General features: G+C 47.6%; 1 protein-coding gene and 2 pseudogenes across 1 annotated transcript; all 3 read left to right on the forward strand.

Moving 5' to 3' along the window:
• The first annotated feature begins 374 nt into the window (after positions 1–374).
• LOC123076036 (uncharacterized) lies at positions 375–2,290 on the forward strand (annotated as a pseudogene).
• A 1,896-nt stretch (positions 2,291–4,186) lies between these two features.
• On the forward strand, positions 4,187–5,163 carry LOC123076037 (uncharacterized). The gene has a single exon (XM_044498494.1). It carries the CDS (start codon positions 4,423–4,425, stop codon positions 5,161–5,163), a length of 741 nt encoding a protein of 246 aa, XP_044354429.1. The 5' UTR covers positions 4,187–4,422.
• An 11,699-nt stretch (positions 5,164–16,862) lies between these two features.
• Positions 16,863–20,463, forward strand: LOC123076862 (LEAF RUST 10 DISEASE-RESISTANCE LOCUS RECEPTOR-LIKE PROTEIN KINASE-like 1.2; annotated as a pseudogene).
• Positions 20,464–20,665: the final 202 nt, after the last annotated feature.

Genomic DNA, 20,665 nt, shown 5'->3' on the forward strand with positions numbered 1-20,665 from the left:
ATCCGAATTTAGTCCAAAGATTAGAATCTAGATTCTGGATAACCGACAAGAGCATGTAGTAGCAGATACAAGAACCAGCATAACGCAGCATGTTTGCTGTCACATCACGGGCACAGAGCCACAGAGGTCGCGTTGATGGCTTACCTGTCAATGGGGTTAGAAATTCTTCAAAAGCAACGCCTTACCTTACCTGTCCAAAGGAGTGGGGACGATGATAGCTTTGCCCCGATTTTTCCAGTCAAATGTTCCGACCATAGTAAGTACTCCGCTCACTCGCCCGTCCACATATATCATTCTTCGAGCTTGGGCCACGGTATCCTCTCATAGTCGCCTACGTCTCCCCCACCTCGCCACGGCCAATTCTCTTTGTTCCAATGGCTACTACAAGCTGCTGGTTCTTGGTGTTCGTCTGGATAGTATGGTGGTTGCCGCTGATGCTCGCCGGGCATGAGGAGCAGCGGCAACCGGAAGGCTGCTCGGCCAAGAGTTGCGGCAACCTCACCATCTCCGACCCATTCTGGCTCGCTGAGAGTGAGGCGGGAAGGTCGTGTGGTCCCTTGGATTTTGCGGTCGATTGCTGGGAAGACAGTATTCCAATTCTCAAGAGCTCTGCATTCATTGGCTTCGCCATCAAGGGCATCTCGTACGAGGAACGCAGTTTGCGCGTCGTTGATGCACATAAAGTGCAAGACTTCAACGTCTCCAACAGCAGCTGCCACTTCCCGGGATGGAACACCTCCGTCAAACTGGCACGGCCGTTCAAGGTCAGCCACGCCAATTGTAGGTTCCGACTAGCCCTAGCTCTAGCCCTCTCCTCCCTCGCACTGATCTCTCTCTCTCTCCGGCCGTGGCTCGAACCAGCGACGACGAGGTGGAAGGAGGAAGAAGGAGCACACAGTGGACACGGTGAGGTTTTTCCCGTCGCAACAACGCCTGTTCCCGAGCTCGTACTCATCACCTCCGTCAACAACAAACACACGGGCGGGAGGGTTTTATACCCGCGTCCATCGGCGCACCACACCGCGCCCCGACGCACCCCCCTCCGCGCACTCCCCACGTCCCTGCGCTCCCGGCCCGCGCTCCCGCCGCGCACACACGCGATCCGCGCGACCAGGTCCCGTGCCCTGACGTGGTCTACACGCGCGCCCGTTGCGCCAACGATCACACACACATGCCACACCTGCATGGACACGCCCATGCATCTCCTACACGCACGCACGCACACCTACGTCGCGGACCCGATGCGTCCAACGTGCCCGGTGCGCGCCCATACACGCGCCCGGCTCGTTCGACACCTCGCCGCGACTTATTGCCTAACATTCGCGCCCTCAGTCGCGGCTCAGAGCAGACCGGCGTCCTCGACGTCGCCGTCGACCAGCAGCGCATGCTCCGCCGCCGGCGCCTTCTTCCACTGCGGGCACTCGCGCTTGAAATGCCCGCGTTCACCGCACTTGTAGCAGCGGCCGCGCCGGTTCCCACCGAAACCCGATGCCTCGCTGCGCGCCCCGTCGTCGTCGTCCTCTCCGTGCACACCGCCCAGACGCCGCTCGCGCGCCCGCCATTGTGCCACGGTGTACAGCAGCTGCCCTTCCGTGCGCTCGCCGCCCGCCTGCCCGCGCCGACGTAGTCGTTCGTCGAATGCCTTCAGGCGCCCGAGCGCGTCCTCGAAGAGCAGCGTGTTCAGGTCGCAAAACTGCTCCATTCCAGCGACGGCGGCGTACAGACGATCCGGGACCGAGTCCAGGAGCTTCTTCACCATCGCCGAGTCCTCCAGCGTCGACCCCAGCCCGGCGTAGCGCGCCGCCATGCCGCTGATCTTCCCCGCGAACGCGTCCAGCGACTCGTCGCTCGCCATACGCAGGAGCTCGAACTCCCCCCGGAGCGTGCCGAGCCGCGCCGCGCACCCGCGGTCCGCACCGACGAAGCGCGCCTTGAGGCTGGCCCATATTTCCGCCGACGACCTTCTTACCAATCTGAATCTCATCTTCTACAACTGCACAAAGCCGCCGGCGCATCAGGACGGGGCGCTGGCGGAGGTGAGACGGGAACACGAGCAACATGTTTGCTCGTGCGGGAGTGCATTTCGATGAGACGGGGAACTACGGCGGGCTACGCCTTGGAGGGCTGCGATGCCATCGTCGTGCCGGTGATGAACTCGTCGGGCGAGTCGAACGCGAGCGACTACGAGCGGCTCATCAGCGATGGCTTCCTCTTGACACGGGAGCTCCCTTCTCCACGTAAGTTCACCCGCAAACCAAATCATCTTTTCATCTGGTTCCTTGCTAGCTAGCTAGGACGTACCCGCGGTGCGATTTGTTTGGATGTTCATGCTTCTGCTTGCCCAAGTTGCGGGGCGACTTCAGGTAAACGTGTGCGGTGGATTCCGTTCTCCCTTCCAAGGCACTAGGCAGAGTACTCTCACCGGGAACAAAAGGGGGGCAACATTGTTGTACTTTGTCCATTGACAAACGGCTAGAATCCTTCTAGTCAGCATCTAATTGCCTGTAACCCTTTGAACGTTTAGCATTATTGAGCATGTGTGACATATCAAAAATAAAATTGCCATCATCTTCTTAAATAATACTCCCTCCGTCCGGAAATACTTGTCATCAAAATGAATAAAAGGGAATGTATCTAGATGTATTTTAGTTCTAGATACATCCCTTTTTATTCATTTTGATGACAAGTATTTTCGGACGGAGGGAGTACTAAAACTGTCATCCTGTTAATAATAAAAGTGCCATGCCAATAATAATAATAATAATGATCCCAGATCTCAATAATAAAATTGTCATCATGTTAATCATAAACTGCCATCCTCCTAATAAAAAATGCCATCTTGTTAATAGTAAAATTGTCATGCTATTAATCATAAAACTGTCATCTTCTTGATAATAAAAACGACATGTTAGTAGTTATTAAATTGCTATGCTCTTAGTAATAAAAATGCCATGTTATTGGTTATTAAAATGCCATGCTCTTAGTAATAAAACTTTCATGCTAAAAGTAAAATAAAAATTTCAAAATTACCATGAATAAGTGAATTTTTTTTCCCAAAAGCTTGACATGGAGGGCATTACAAAAAACCCACATGGAGGGCATTACAAGAAACTCTAGAAAATGCCATGGTACCTATAATAAAAATGCACATGGCAAGTTTAGAAAAAATTCCAACTACTTCCTCCGTCCCAAGTGTCAAAAGCGATCTTATATTAGTAGTGTCAAAAACGCTCTTATATTATGGGACGGATGGATAAAAGGTAGGGATTTTTTGTTCTTCAAAAATGGAAAAAAATCTGGATCTTCAAAAAAAATTTATGAAAAAATGAATTAGAAAAGAATTTAGCTTCAAATACATAAAAAAAGTTTAGTATATGTATGCACAAAACCTGCTTAAGACCAACTGGTATAGCATATGCGCCTCCCATGGCAGGTCTTGAGTTTGAGTTTCGCAAATAACAGACCTTGGGCAAAAATTTATTGCGAGAAAAAAAAAGTGAGTGTTCACTAGGAAACGCCTCACAGGGAACGACTCCAGCAAATCTATGTGGCGTTAGCTTTGTGCCGACCATGCAACGGTCAGGAAGGCGTTTGCCAGGGTTGTTCGAAGTAAAATGGCGAACTATAGTTTGGATAAATAAGGCGGTAGTGCTTTACAAAGAAAAAAGGAAATGTAATAATAAATAAAAACCAAAGAATTGAAAGTCTAATAAAGGAAAAGACCAAACAAAAAATGAACGAAAAGGAAAACACAGAAAATAATTAACATAAGATAAAACAACCCATCAATTGAGCTCCCGAGTGTATCCTCTATTCTAGCAAGGCATCCCTTCACTCAATCAGGTAATCAATCAATAGTAACCATGGATAGGCCTGAAGTTTATCGTGTGGCCGATGTTAGCTGCAGTTCCCAATACTAGTCAAAGTGGTTTACCCCGGAAACTTTTACAAGTCAAATTGACACGTGCTGACAGGCTTTGTTTTGGTTGCGTTTTCTCCTGACCACTCCATACACCGTCAAAGTGGTTTACCCCGGAAACTTTTACAAGTCATTGCTTACTAGTTTGTGGTGGATGGGCGCTTGGCCCAAATTTCCAGTCAAATGCTACGGTCAACAGTACTCGGCCGGCTCGCTTGCCGGCGTCCCCTTATATGTTATGGTTCGTGCTTATTCTCTCTTACGTGGTACTCTACATTCTCATCCCCAAGATCACCGATCCAGCCACATTCTTCTCCATTCACCGCAACATCTCCAAATCTTATTCTCCGATGCCTACTCCCTGCGTTCAAAATTACTTGTCGCAGAAATGAATGTATCTAGACGTATTTTAGTTCTAGATACATCGTTTTCCGAGACAAGTAATTCCGAACGGAGGGAGTAGGAGCTACTGCTGGTTGTTAGCCTTCGCCTCGGTTTGGTGTATGCGAGCGATGCTCGCCGGGGCCGAGGAGCAGCAAGGGGAAGGCTGCTCGAGCTCGGCCAGGAGGTGCGGCAGCTTCACCATCTCCCACCCATTCTGGCTCTCTAACAGTGAGGCGCAAAGATCGTATGGCCCCCAGGACTTCGAGGTCGCTTGCCATAACAAGAATTTTCCAGGTCTACGGAGCTCTATACCCTCGGCCTCGAACCTCGGCTTTGCAATCATCGACATCTCTTACAAGGAAAACAGTTTGCGCGTCGTCGATCAAGGCAATCTGGAAATACTGCAAGCCTCCAACAGCTGCCATGGAACGATATTGAACACCTCCGTCAAGCTGGCCCAACCGTTTAGGATCAACCCCGTCGGCCTGAGCCTCATCTTGTACAACTGCACGGAGGAGAGCGCAGCCGCCGCGGCGACTGTGGCACGTCGGGACAGAGACTTGGTAAAGACCGGAGTCAGATGCCGGAACGAGAGCAACGTGCTTGTCCACACGGGAGTACCTTACACGACCGGGAACTACGGCGGCTACGCTTTGAAGGGCTGTGAAGCTGTCGTCGTGCCGGTGATGGGCTCGTCGGGCGAGGCCAACATGAGCAACTACGAGCAGCTCATCAGCGATGGCTTCCTCTTGACATGGGATCCGCCGGAACCTCTCCCTCTCCCTGCACCTGCACCTCTCCATGCGCCTGCACGTACATGTAAGTTCACCCGTCAAATCATCTATCATTCAGGTTTGTAGTACTAGCTACGATCAGTGCCTATTGCGTAGTCCTACGTATGACGTCCCAGAAACTTCGGTTGTGGCAAGCATGTAAACTAGTGTTCTCAGTAAGGACCAACGTAGCCATGTGCATCATTAGAAGCTCGTTAACAAGTTGAAGTGGGGTGTGGTACTGAACAACAAGTGGCTTCTAGGGCGAAGATCGATTCTGGTCTGAACTCTGATCAGCTGCTCAACTCTGCCTAGTAGGTACTCTGTACTTTTGCCTAGTCTGAACTCTGAATTTCTCTTGTTTTTTCCTCTGTTTTTTTGAGCGGATGAACTCTGAACTTCCCAAGCCTGCATTACGGCCAAATAGGAGGCATGAACTTGTTTACTGATCCACTGACAGCCCAGTTGCAACTTTTCGAAATCCCGCCTTATGGGCCTATATTCAATTTTGGGGGGGATTCTTTGGACCCAATGAGTGTTCTTTTGATTGCCGTCAGTGCTAACTTTTCGGTTGTCGTTCCCAATCATGAACTCTAGTTATTTAGTGGTTGGTATATAAAAATTCAAGTTAATATGTCAAGAAAGTTATAATCCGCATAAAAATATGGAGTATATCGGAAGTAAACCTATTTTGGTACTACAAAGTTAAATGTGTTAATAGGTTTTTTAAAAGAATGGTCATGACAATAGACAAATGTTCATGTACCTCAAAAGGGATGTTTATGCATTTCATAAAAAAAAAATCATGTATTTGAATACACATGGTTATTTCTTTAAAAAGAAGTGTGCATGTACATTAGAAAATAATGATCATTTATTTACCCCAAAAGTAAAGTAAAACGTCAGTAAATTACATAACTAGAGTTCAAAAAATAAGGTGGTAGTGATTTACGGAGAAACATAAAGTTAAAGTAAAAAACCACAGAAATCAAATTAAATAACAAAAAAAATCTAAAGGAAAAGGTCAAACAAAAAATTGATGAAAAGGAAAATAATAAAAAAAACACAAAAGTGAATTAAATAAGATATAACAACCCAACAATTGAGCGCCCGAGTGTATCCTCTATTCTAGCAGGGCATCCCTTAACTCCCATTCGAAGAGAAACTAAGATTTCCATGTATTTTAGGTCTATGGAGCAATAGTGCAACATGGGTTTCCGAGTTGTAGCAAAGGGAATCCACCGTAAGGCGTAGTCCGTGACCTGGGTTTCAAGCCTGGGCCGTGCGTCGCCAAAGGTCTTTATGTTTCAGGGGCTCTTGGAACGTATCCGCTTAAACAATATGTGACATGGAATATTGTTTACTACAACGAAACACATGGATAAGTGATAAAAAATGTTTAGTTAAAATCATACAAATCTAGGGTTCTTTATTAGGATGGATCAATTGATACAATGCCTGGAGATGGTTTAACCTCTTTTCAAATGGAAAAATAAATAAATAAAGTTGACTCAAGGAGAATTTTGCTTTGGAATTGGATACAAGGTGATTGACATATGTTTTTTTTAAGGAATAAAGTCTTTAGACTCAAACATGCTATGTAGAAAGAATTATAATGACTAAATCCCTACAAAATATGTTGTAATTCATTTGAATAGAAAACCCATCCAATCTATGGATTTGATCCTCTCCGCTCCTCAAGTGCGCTCCCGGAGTGGACGGAGCGGCACCGAACTGCACGGTCTCTGCGGAGTCAAAAGAGCAGAGCAAAACGGCATGCAGTTCATTTTTCACGGAGTGGTTAAAACCGAACTCCACGGGCTCTGCGGAGTCAAAAAAGCTGGAGCGGATTAGGTTGAGTGGAGAGATTTCGAACGGGCTCTAAGTTGGTTGAGAAGTTGCTTTTCAAATGCTAATGTTATTACAAGCAAAAAAAAAAGGGTGTAAATCCTAAGTGTAGAAATGAATTCATCAACATACAATTTTCATACCACTAAGTATCGTACGCATAGTAATTTTGGTATAATGTGCAACAGAAGGTTAGAGGTTTTAGTCTTTAGAAGAATTCACTTCCTCAAGAGTATAATCCAGTGAGAGCCCAGTCAGAAGTAGACTTTCAGACATATAGAGTGGTGGGCTAATGTTTATTTCTCGAAACTTACGGCCGAATTGCACCGCGTTTTGCCCACAATGGTGGGTGCTATTATTCATCGCTTTATGCAATGGATAATCCGTAACGTGCTCAGCCCATGTGAGGGCCCGTCCCATCAGAAGAAAAACCGGCGAGCTTTCTCCCTCTGTAGAAAACTGATTATTGAGTATCTTTTGGTTTTAAAACTCGAATTGTTTATTTATTATTTCTAAAAACGTTCCCAAAATTTATATTATATTTTAAAATTTTAAAAATACTCACAAAATTTACAAAAAAATCATGGATTTAGAAACTCACATGATTTTTTAAAGTTTATTGAATCGCTGAAATGCTCATGTGTTTTCAAAATCATGGATTTTTAAAAATGTTTATGATATTTCAGACATTCATGAATTTTAGAATGTGCATGTATTAGAAAAAAGAAAAAAAACCAAAGAATGAAAAGCGACAAACACAAATAAAAAAAATGGAAGGAAACCAATGTTAATCATAAAACTTGAAAAAACCAGCAAGAACCACAAGCAACTCGTGTAGAAGTTGGGGCTGGCCCATCACGCTCACTCCCACGCGATTTAGCGAACAATCTGTTGCAATGAGTGGTGAATTAGAATTTCTTACAATGGTGGAGTCCCGCCAGTGTAGCCCGCTGTCCGGGTTTTGAACCTTAGCCCTTGCCCGTTGCCTTCCAATGCCTCTGAATAGAAATAATTTTCCATAAACTGGCCAATCTAGACTGCATATCCATCTGAATAAAATTTGTTCCCCAAAAAAATCTGAATAAAACATGTGAACTCCACGTTCTAACTCGAATCATCCCTTCTAAACGCAAATTCTTAAAAATACGCAACCCAGTGACTGATCATGCCTTAGAACCTTCTTTTCCATGGGATATAGTAAGAAGTAACCTGCCAAGTGTGAATTGCATCGAGATTAGAATCTACTCCCTCCGTCCATAATATAAGAGTGTTTTTTTTTTGTTAAAAACGCTCTTACACGGAGGGAGTAGCCAGATAGAAGACAAGAGCACAAAGATGCCGGAACCAAAACGACCAGGCTAAGCATCTTGGTTTCGGTCACATCACGGGGCCATGATGGCCTTTGTCATGCCTTACCCGGTCAAAGGGGAACCCTGAAATTTTGCAAGTCATGGCTTGCCAGTCAATGGGATCACTCGGGGAATTTGTGGACGGCCAGTTTTCTATTCAAATTTGAACCGCTCACTCTGCCGTCCGTCCGTCCCATATATCGTTCGTGCTCAGACCAGCCGTATTCTCTCATATATACCTGTAGCCAATCCCGCTTTGCTGTTTCACTGCAATCTTTTCAAGTCTTCTGCTCGTATGGCTCCGGGATGTTGGTTCTTCGGGGCCCTGTGGCTACCACTTATGCTCACGGTGGCTGCGGCCGAGGAACAAGTGGAAGCCTGCTCGGGCTCGGCCAAGGAGTGCGGCAACCTCACCATCTCCCACCCGTTCTGGCTCAGTGACCGGGAGACTGGAAAATCATGTGGCTCGCCGGACTTCGAGGTCTTTTGCTCTGACAGTAGTACTCCAATCCTATTGAGCTCTGTAGCCGTCAGCTATGGCTTTGAAATCATCCACATCTCTTACGATGAAGACAGGCTGCACGTAGTTGATGTAGGCAAGCTGAAACTACTGCATGCCCCCAACAGCTGCTCACTACCGGTCTGGAACACCACCGTCAAACTGGGGCTCCAGTTCAGGATCGCCCCCGTCAGCCTGAACCTCGTACTGTACAATTGCACGGAGGAGGCCGGAGCAGCGGCTCTGGCCCGTCGGGACGCAGAGCTGGTTCCGACGACCATGAGGTGTGGGAACCGGAGCATGGTGTACGCCGGCGCGGGAGGGCGTTACAACGGGACGAGCGGCTACGGCGGCTATGAGGGCTGCAACGCTGCCGTCATGCCTGTGCGGGGCTCGCCGGCAGGCAAGGTGAACGCGAGCGACTAGGGGCAGCTCATCAACGATGGGTTCATCTTGACATGGGAGCTCCCCCCTCCACGTAAGTTCACCAGTCAAATCATGTCCTTAATCCACTTCCTTCCTAGCTAGCTAGCTACCCGCAGTGCCTTTGCTTGGATTTCCCATATCGAACCAAGCAATCAATCAATCATGTTAGTCACCAAACGAGGGAAAGGTTGAGTTGATCGTGGGGCGGCTTGCCTACTAGTCAAGTTGTGACATATGCTTCGTTTAAGCTAGATGTATCCGGATCACTTATACTACTTAGTATATCTTGGCAGTATGGTGTGTGCCGTCGTCTCCTTTCTCCTTCTCAGGCCAGAGTATTCGGAGTTGGTAATGAGTGGCTTCTGCATGGTTAGTCTGAACCCTGAACTTTTGAAGTCTATATGGCCAAAATTGGCTTCGTTCATTTGCTCAGGAATATATATAATCCAGTGAGAGCCCATTCAGAAGTAGACTTTCAGACAATTATAGTTGTGGGCTAATGTTTATTTTTCGGGACTTTAGACCGAATTTCACCGGGTTGGCCCACAATGGTGGGTGCTATGGATGGATAGTCTGTATAATGCGCAAGGGCTCGGCCCATGTAGAGCTGCCATGTGAGGGCCCGTCCCTTCAGAAGAAAAACCGGTGCGCTCGTAGCTACTCCCCCCTCTGTAGAAAACCGGTTATTGAGTAACCTTTGGTTTTTAAATCATTTATTATTTCTAAAATATGTTCCCAAAATTTAATATTTTTAAAAATACTCACAAAATTGAAAAAATGTTCATAATTTAGAAGCTCTCATGATTTTGTTAAAACAGTTTATTAAATCATAGAAATGCTCATAGTTTTCTTAAATCATGGATTTTAAAAATGCTTATCATATTTTAAACCTCCATGAGTTTAAGAATGTTCATGTATTAGAAAAAAATCAGAGAATGAAAAGCAACAAACACAAATAAAAATGAAAAGGAAAGATTTTTTTTGGAAGAAAACCAATGATAATAATTAGGAAAAAAAATACAATGACTTGAAAATGCAATCTGTTCGAAAGTGTGGTAAATACGAATTTTCCGCAATGGTGGTGTCCGGTCTGTGTATCCCGCTATCCGGATTTCGATTCTTAGCCTTGACCATGGTCAAAGTTCCAATGTGTGTGAATAAATATGTGAACTCGAAGTTTAAAGTATGATAAACATTTACGAAATCTAAACAGTGTATATATCTGAATAAAATTAGTTCCCCCGAAAAATCTGAATAAATAGGTGAACTCAAATTCTCCCTTGCAAAGAAAAACATTTACACAATTTCTAAAAAAATGCAAGGCAGTGACCGATCATGCCATAGAACCTTCTTTTCTGTAGGATACAGTAATTAACCAGTAACCTGCCAAGTGTCAATGTTGTAGCGAAAATAGAGTCTAGCTAGATAGAAGACAAGAGCGCAAAGATGCCGGAAAAGAATTGATTAGGCTAAGCATCTTGGTTTCAGTCACATCATGAGGCCATGAAAGTCATAGTCATGCATGGCTTACCCCGTCAAAGGGGAACCTTGAAATTTTACAAGTCATGGCTTACCAGTCAAAGGGGTCACTCGGGGAATTCGTGGACGGTGATCGTTTTGCCCCAGTTTTCCAGTCAAATTTGAACCACTCACTGCTGTCCGCCCCCATTATATATCGTGCGAGCTTAGACCACCGTATTCTCTCGTATATACCTGTAGTCTATGCCCACCTTTCCAGCCACGGACCCCCTTTGCTGTTCACTGCAATATTTCCAAATCTTCCACTCATATGGCTCCGAGCTGCTGGTTCTTCTGGGCGCTGTGGCTATCACTACTGCTCGTTGCCGCGGCAGCCGATGAACAGTTGCAAGCAGGCTGCTGGGACCTGTGTTTTGATTTTCGGTTTGAGCTTTTTTTCGCCCTTGGCCGAGATGGCCGAATTTCGGCCATTTTCAAAAATTTCGGCTGAAATTTGACCAAATTTTGACTGCAATTTGACTTAAATTTGACCAAATTTAAGAAATTTTGGCCTAAATATACTTTTCGCCCCAGGCCGAGATGGCCGAAATCCACTTTTTTCGGCCGAAAATCAAAACACAGGCACATCTCCCGCCCATTCTGGCTGAGGGATAACGAGGCGGAACGAGCATGTGGCTTATCGGATTTCGAGGTCAACTGCTACAACAAGAGTGTTCCTGTTCTACGCAGCTCTATGCCCGTCGGCTTTGGCTTTGCAATCGTTGGTGATATCAACTACGAGCAACGCAGCTTGCGAGTCGTTGATGTAGGCAAGCTGATGCTACTATGGAAAGGCTTCAATAGCTGCCGAATACCGATCTGGAACACCTACGCCAAACTGGGCGTCCAGTTTAGGATCGATCCTGTCAACCTGAACCTTGTCTTGTACAACTGCACGGAGGAGGCCGGAGCAGAGGCACGTCCGCGGGGAGAGCTGGTTCAGACGAGGATGAGGTGCGGTAACCGGAGCCAGGTGTATGCCCGCGCGGGTGGGCTTATTTACAACGGGACGAGCGGCTACGACCGCTACGAGGGCTGCGACGCTGCCGTCATGCCTGTGCGGGGCTCGCCGTCGGGCAAGGCGAACGCCAGCGACTACGAGCGGCTCATCAAAGATGGCTTCCTCTTGACATGGGATCGTCGTCCCCTTCAGCCCCCTCTGCCTACACGTAAGTTGACATGGGATCGTTGCTTGGTCGCAAGCCCAAGGATATTGCCCCTCTTATTTTTCAAGCCTCAAAAAGGAAGAGATCGACGCTTCGTCAGGCCCTTCGAGGGAACGCTTGGATGACCCACATCAAGCATGACACTATTGTCTCCGTCGCACACATCCGGGAACTTTTCTCGCTTTGGGCTCTTGTGCATGACTTCCGTCTTGACGATCACGTTGAGGACGACATTGTTTGGAAACATGCTGATGATGGGCAGTACTCGGCGGCCACAGCATATAGACGCAATTCCTTGGCCTGACGCACTCGCCCATTCACCACATTGTTTGGAGAGCTTGGGCCCCCCTAAGGTTAAATTCTTCGCATGGTTGACCTTGCAAGACCGGAACTGGACCGCCGACCGGTTGGAGCGGCGTGGTTGGGATAATTGTGGGCTTTGCCCGCTTTGCAAACATGAGCAAGAATCGGGCATCCACCTCATCGTCAAGTGCCGCTTCTCCATTAGGCTCTGGCGATCGGTCATCGACAAGTTTGGTCTTGTGCACATGGACACCTCCAATTGGCACCTTGAGGATTCCCTCATGCAATGGTGGGATAGAAGGACCGACATGTGAAACCCCAATAGACGAGCGATGGCCTCCCTCACCATGCTCGTCTCTTGGACTATTTGGAACGAGAGAAACGCGCGGGTGTTTCGCAACAAGAGTGCGCCGCCGCCTATCCTGCTTCAAAATATCGTACTCGAGGCAAAACTATGGGTTACGGCAGGTGCTAAGAAACTAGGGCGTATTGTTGTACGAGAGTAATTGCCATGCCGTTTTGCAAGGTCGTTTGTAAAAACTCTAAACTCTATTCTCCTCTTATTTAATGGATGAGGCAAATCTTTTGCCTCCGTTTCGAAAAAAAAACTTCACCCACCAAAATTATCTCTTAATCCAATTCGTAGTACTGCTACCATAGGAGGCCGCACTTTTCTTTGCTTTGATTTTCCTTATCCGATCAAGCAATCAATCGTTCCACTCAGTTATCGAGGATAAGGCCGTAGACCCGCAGTCGTGCCTAGCTATGGCGGATCAACGTTGGCCGCAGCCCGGCCAGCGCGGCACCTCCACCTTCCTGCTGCGCCCACTTGACCATAGCCTGCAGTACCAGATAACTTGACACGTGCTCACATATGGACTCCGCTCGCATATCCTCGTTTTAGCTAGATTTTCTCCGGTTCACTGGATCTATCTTTGGTTCGTTGGTATCATGCAATTGGCCTTGCGCTGGTTAGTGTGATCTTTTCCATCTTCCATAGGTCCCCTAAGAAAATTTACCTTCGGTTTTTCTCCTTATCTATGGCTCTTCATCGGCTAGATGCATACATTTGCATGGTTGTGTTGAGTTACGGCGGTACTGGTTAGCGAGTGGATTATGGTGCTGACCTAACCCTTTGTACCGTCGTCTGTCTCCCTTCCCTCTTGGCTTCCAACCAAGGCAGAGTACTCTCGCCTCTGTTTTACGTACTACTCCCTCCGTAAACAAATATAAGAGCGTTCACTATCTGAACGTTAACTTTTGGTTGGGTGGCAGTGCCTGTCTATCTTTCTACCCCGTTTGGACCCGGTAACTGAATGTTAACTTTTGGTTGTTTACCTAAATGTGACGCGTGGTTTTCGCCAAGGAAAACTCGGGCTATAGCTTTTTACCTGTGCTACACTAGTGGCAGAGCCCGGGTGCTTATTTTGTGCCCTTTTCCGTAAACAAAGAGTTCTCTCGCCGGCAACTAATATTACTACACCAGTGGTTTGATGTGGCCTGAAAACTAAACTACTCCAAGTGGGTACGTGTTTGGACTAGTAGATGTTCGTCAACACAAGTGGGAAGGAAGGTACTCCATCCGTCTCATAATATAAAAACATTTTTTACACTACCCAAAACTGCATGGTTGCTACTGATTGAATATATAGTGACAACCAACCTGGTGAGTACTTACCAGGTTGTAACGAACTAACGACCACGCGCTTGGTACCCTATACTGTATGGACAAACGTCTGAACATAGCATCAGTTTTATTGCCATTTGGTGTCAATAGAGGAGTATATTATTACATTTAAGGTTAATAAAACACACTAGATAGTTTTGTGATAGCCTAACTAGCAAAAGGGCCCGTGCGTTGCAATGGGAGAAAAAATGTCACACGCTCTTATAGTCTATAAATGGTGGTTTAGAGTTTGAGAATATGTAGTTGCAGCCGAAACAAAGTTGTTCTTAGATTTATTCATGACGTGCGTGGAATGGGGTGTTGTTATGGGTAAAGGAAAACAATAAAAACAAACATCATACATTTGCACACTACGGAGACATACATGCATCATGGGCGGTTATGCGTAACCAACTTAGGGCATGTTAACCATCATTCCAGCTCTTGGCTTCGCTCCACGACCTCAAGCTTATCCTCGCACCGCCGCGCCGAGCTCGTCCTCGTTTCCCTCTGACATGAAACATCGCTATAAAATTCTTTATGCTTCCTCTATCACGTTTATTTTTTACGTGCAGATATTGTGTTGCAACTCTTAAAAGAAATCCACATGCATATTTATTAAAGACGTGAAGTTTTTTTAAAAGTACATAAACAACATTTTTTTAGTGTCAAACTATGGGCATATACATCCCTCTTTATTAGGACTCTCTCTTCATATTTCTTCTATAGCGCACATCCGACATTTACACCCTCCACGGCAACATGACCACTACCCTGGACATTATATCATCGGACCTCGATGGGGATCAAGATTAGGGTACATAGAGCTACAGATCCCCCAACCCAGTTGCTATGCAGGGCGAAACATGGGCGAGCAGGATGCACCGTTGTCCACACTTTATCTACTCTTTGTCCCTCCCTCTCTTCTCCCTATATCACCAAGACATCGATGACATCCAGAGTTGAGGAATATCTTGATGGTCAGGAAGTAATGGTGAGCCCCAAATATTTTCTCCCTTAAAAAATAGTATTTCTTTCCAACATTTCATTTAATTTAATTAATAGCATATCTGATAATATATTCGTAAGTTGTGATACATATGAAAATTAAATGATGACAATAACAACAAACAATAGCAAATACCGGATGCTACATAATCGGGCCCGAATATATATATAATCGATGCACGCACATAATGGGTGTTCAGCCGGAAAAATATATAATCGGTGCACGCACATCGCATCCAGCAGCTTCCGCAGTTCCGCGCGATGTACAAAACTTTAGCGTAAACTGATACGGGCTGCTTCGTTTGTAGGCTGAACAATTAGGACGTCCGGGGCAATGTAGACGTAGGATCAGATGAAACCGAAAATTTCCTAAGCAAAAAATTAGTACCACCTTGAATATGGGTTTTTTTCGAAACTGAAAACGTAAATTCACGGGAAGAAGCGTATTGTGACGGTGAATCCGACAAAGTCAATCCGTGCTTTATTATTAGAGAAAGAAGAGAGATAGAGTCATAGGTGTACATACATGCACTGACCAGCAGAAAGGTTTACCGGTTTACGTGTGTAGTGTACTACGACTACTTTTTTTTTTTAACATTACTACGACTACTGTTACCAGTCACACAAGTACCCAACCAACTCAGAACTCACCCATGGGTCCATGGTCGGTCGGAATATTTTCTTTCGTATGTCCCGATGGCCCGGGCCTTGCCTCCTCCTCTGGGCCGCCGCCGTCCTCATCGTCTCGGCGATCATCCCGGTGCGGACGCTCGCGAGCCGGAGCGTGACCGTCTCGCATGTGTTGGGCAAATAAGCCACGGCCATGTACTGGGCATAGTCTGACTAGTGTCTAGGGTTAGTCTGACTAGTGTCTAGGCTTAGTCCGGCTAGTGTATGAGTGCGTGCGTGTGCGGTGAGTGTGCTGGACGCGAGTCCGTGGCCGCGCGCAGTCCGTGGCAAGTGTGCGTGCGTGCGTGAGTGTTGACTAGAGTAGCGGGAGGTTGCGTAGTGATGGGGTTGCAGCCGGCCGCGTAGGACGCGTTCGTGCGCGTCATGGGCCGAGCTTGCGGATCGTGGCCATTGGAGAGTGGAGCGCGGCGTCGTACGTGCGCGTACGCGTATAAGACTCCCTCCTGTGTACTGGTTCAGTTGTGGGTGCAGTTCGTGCTGCAGGAGAAAAATTTGCAGTTCGTGTGGCGGGCGTTCGAGCGCCGAGAAACCACCACCGTGTCCACTGCAGCTTCTTCTTCCTCCTTTCTTCTTCAGTCTCTGTGAGAGAGAGAAGTACAGAGAGCTCCGGCGAGCGAGGGATCTGGAGCCCGGGTTCGGGCTCCAGATCCTGGATATCTTCTACAGCAACGGCTCCCTGCTCGTCTCCGACGTCCACAAGCTCGGCGACTTCTCCAACAATTCCAGCTGCCATGTCCCCACGGCCAACACCGCCACCAAAGTTGCGCATCCGTTCTCCATCAGCCCTCTCAACAAGAACCTCATCTTCTACAACTGCATGAGGCCGGGGACGACGCGCCGAGCGGACCTGGTGGAGACGGCGTGCCGGAACAACACGCTTGTCCGCGCGGGAGGGTGGTACAACGAGACGGGCGGGATCAACGGCAGCTACGCTTTGGAGGGCTGCACCGCCACCGCCGTGCCGGTGCTCAGGGCGTCCGGCGAGGTGAATGCCAGCGACTACGAGGAGCTCATCAGGGATGGCTTCCTCCTGACATGCAGCTGCCGCCTGGTAAGCTCGCTCGCCCGCCAAACTAATCACTGTCTATCCTATCGAGTTCACAATCTGGCCTCAGCTTTCTTATCTATGGGCCATGCGGAATTAATGGCGTGTTGGCAAGCCATCGCCATCGCCGTCCCCAGCGCCGCCGCCGCGGCATTGCCCGCTGGGAAACGGCATCCCAGAATTCAAAGCGACATGCCAAAATAAATAAAAACGGACATGGGAACCAAAATAGCGCGTTGACTCAGACCGGTCAAGCCGCCATGGCCACCGTCCTTCATCTTCAAAGTCGCACATCTATCCCGCCTACCGCTCTCGTTAACTCAGTCCTCCTCGCCCGCTGCGGTCAGCCAGCCGCTCCGCTTTCCATACCCAGATATTCCAATCCATGCCGCCGCTCCAGCCCCTCCTCCTCCTGCTGTTCTCCGGCTGCCGGCGCGGCCTGCTCGCCCAAGACATGCGGCGAGCTGAACATCACCTACCCGTTCTGGCTGGAGGAGGGCGCCGGCCGGCCGCCGTGCGGGTCCCCGTCCTTCCAGCTCAAGTGCAACGGCAGCCACGCGTTCCTCAGCCGCTCCATGCTCGGGAAATACCAGGTCGCCCGGGTCTTCGCCGAGAACTCCTCCCTCGTCGCCGTTAACCACAACCTCCTCGTCCCGCCCCGCGCCGGCTGCCCGCCGTGGTGGTTCAACATCTCGCTGGGTCTCGGGCTGGGGCCCTACACCATCAGCAAGAAGAACAGGGAGGTTCTCGTCCTCTACAACTGCACCAAGCAGCAGCAGGTGGCGTCGCCGCACGCGTTGCCCCGACGGGTCCTTCTACCGCCTTGGCGGGGAGGGGAGTACGGCAGCCACCGCGGGCTGGCTGATCTGCCCCCCGCCTGCAACCTCTCCGTCGTGCCGGTTCTCGGTTTTCCGGACGGCGACAACGGCTATCTCCAGAGCATGAGGCAAGGGTTCCTGCTCGAGTGGACGGTGCCCCAAGTGCGAGGCAAGCGGCGGGCAGTGCAGGTACGCCAGCGACGGCACCGGGTTTTCCTGCAACTGCTCCGGCGTCGCCCACCCCGAGAAGTGCGGTGAGTTGACGAAAATTAACTGACAGCGCCACCATGATTTTGCCTAGTCAATCACTAGTTCTTTGATCAAGATAATCCCCTTAAAATTTCAAGTTCCAATGACCGATTCAGTGACTCCAAAACGTAGGTAGCTAATGCTGGTATTCAGAAAGTGATTGATTCGAGTGAATTCACAAGTGCCAACGTAGTAGGTAGCAACTTTGATACTGCATCTGACATAGAATCGTTGTCAACAACAGATTTACTGTGTTTTACGTCGCTGTTGCTAGGAGGAATTAGAACGCTGATTGGGCACGGATATTCAGCTCTTGGGTGCTTGCTTGGTTTCTTGGAGCTCCTGCAGATTATCGTTTTGGTTTTGGTAGTTAGTGAAGTCAGTCCACTTATTGAGCCTATCGATTCCTAGTCAAAATACATTTGTTGAATTAGTCAGCATTGCTATTCAACAAAGATGGCGAACCAAGTGAACTACTCCCGGAAGGAATCGCCGATCAATGCGCTTAGTACTTCTCTAGCTATGCCCTGGTCCGTGTTTCGAAATTCAAACATGTGGAAGTCAATATATTGCAAATGTTTGTTGTTGAATTAGTTATATAGGGGTGTAGAGATGAATTGAACACTGTAGTTAGTTTCAGTGGGTACTTAGAGGTGCTGATGCACTTGGTAATTGGGTGTTGCACTGCTTAAGCAGTGCTGAAGAGTGACGTTATCCTACCGGTATCTCCGGTTGAATTTCGACTTTTTTCGCGGGAAAAAGGGACAAAAGAGATCAAATAGTGTCGGCAAAACTATCTTATCAACTCAGTTGGTTTTCATGAAAACTATGATGTAGTAACAGTTACATTGCTGTTAGATTTTGACTTGCTTTTCAGAAAACTACAAATGTATGGATCCGCTAATTCCTGCGTCCCTTTTTATGATCTAAATGTGGAGATTTGAGTAAGATTATGACTATTATGAAATGTACTTTAGGATATATTGCCACCATCAATTCTGAAATTTAGCTTTTGCTGGATTTTCCTCATTAACCAGTCACAAAAGGGTGCTGGACTATACTGTAGAAGCTGACAGAGTTATCATGACAGCATATACCAATTCAGAACAAATATATTCTTCTCATTTGTCTAGCGACTACCATACTTTTATTATTTCATAAATGGTAAATATATTTACAGTGTCTTCTTATGCAGGGAACAATAAAGCAGCAAGATTGAAGACTATAGGTGAGTTGCCTGACCCATTATTCCATCGGTTCTTATTTCCTCTGCTCTTGTTATGATGCAGAATTAGTCATTTCTTTTGGTTGCTTCATATTGCTAATGTGCTACATTGTTGTGGTGGACAGCTCGAGCATTAGGCGGTGTCGGTGCTGTATTATTCTTGGTCGTGGCATGTCTCGTCTATTTTGTTTGGTACAAACACAAGAAGAGGAAACAAGCTATAGCTTCAAATGAGTTCATGCGAAGTGGATCTTCAATGACGTCATACAGTAAAGACCTCGAGTTGGATGGTTCTCCTCATATATTCACTTTCGAGGAACTTGAAGTAGCTACTGATGGATTTAGTGCTTCAAGGGAGCTTGGTGATGGTGGTTTTGGAACTGTCTACAAAGGTAAAACACATGTTTGCCGAACCTGTTTGCTTGTGAATCTTAACACGTCAAATTGCATTAAATTACAACTTTGAACATTTGAACTGTACGCTTTGATAAATTACAACTTTGAACATTTTTTCATTCAGGAAAACTCAAGGATGGGAGAGTAGTTGCAGTGAAACGCCTTTACAAGAACAACTACAGACGGGTTCAGCAATTTCTGAATGAGGTTGACATCCTGTCCCGCCTGCTCCACCAGAACCTTGTCATCCTATATGGTTGCACGTCGCGCATGAGCCGTGACCTTCTCCTGGTGTACGAGTTCATCGCAAACGGGACGGTCGCAGACCATCTTCACGGATCTCGCTCAGCGGAACGAGGCCTCACATGGCCTCTAAGGCTAAACATTGCTATAGAAACGGCTGAAGCACTGGCCTACCTCCATGCCGTCGAGATCATACACCGGGATGTGAAGACAACAAACATATTACTTGACAACAGCTTCCATGTTAAAGTTGCAGACTTTGGGTTGTCGCGGCTGTTCCCTCTTGAGGTCACCCATGTCTCGACCGTTCCACAGGGCACACCGGGCTACGTCGACCCGGTGTACCACCAGTGCTACAAGCTGACCGACAAGAGCGATGTCTACAGCTTTGGCGTCGTGTTGGTGGAGCTGATATCATCGAAACCTGCTGTGGACATGAGCAGGAGCCACAGTGAGATCAACCTGGCCAACATGGCCCTCAACAGGATTCAGAACCATGAAGTTGTTCAGCTGGTTGATCCGGAGCTCGGCTACGACACCGACCCCGAAACAAAGAGGACGATCGATTGCGTCGCCGAGGTGGCCTTCCAATGCCTGCAGATGGATAGGGATCTGAGGCCGTCGATCAAGGAGGTGGTGGAGATCCTGACTTGCGTCAGAAACAGAGACTGTCACGTTAAGAGCATGAAGAAGCAGGCGTCTCAGAAAGAGGATGCGGACTTTCTCACGGATGGCCTGCAGTTTTCGCCTGATACGGTCATCCATAGATTCCATAGCCAGTCAACTAACCACTCCGGGGCGTCAAATGCTAGCGGATTATCTAACATGAAATGCTGAAAACAATGCCGGCGAGGCCCGTTTTGGCACTCTTTGACAATGACAAAACAAAATTTTGCTTTGGTACACCCCCTAAATTCTTATATAGATTTTGATGCAAATTAATGGTTGAGATTATTGGGCAGCCAGACACAGGAATTACACGCAAGGCTTAGTTTGTTTTGCCAGTTTTCGAAAGCAACTAGTTAACGAGCGCTCTTTCGGAGCACTCCCGAACGAACGGTTCGGGAGCGCTCCACGCGCGACACTCTCGTGAGGGAAAACCATTCAATTCAGTAGGTTCCCTGTTTTCCCTTTCCGATT

The sequence above is a fragment of the Triticum aestivum genome, chromosome 3D, assembly GCF_018294505.1.
Source record: "Triticum aestivum cultivar Chinese Spring chromosome 3D, IWGSC CS RefSeq v2.1, whole genome shotgun sequence".
Taxonomy (NCBI): Eukaryota; Viridiplantae; Streptophyta; class Magnoliopsida; order Poales; family Poaceae; genus Triticum; species Triticum aestivum.

Bases quoted from the DNA above. Each gene is read 5' to 3' on its own strand.
- LOC123076037 (XM_044498494.1), top strand. From the start codon at position 4,423: ATGCGAGCGATGCTCGCCGGGGCCGAGGAGCAGCAAGGGGAAGGCTGC.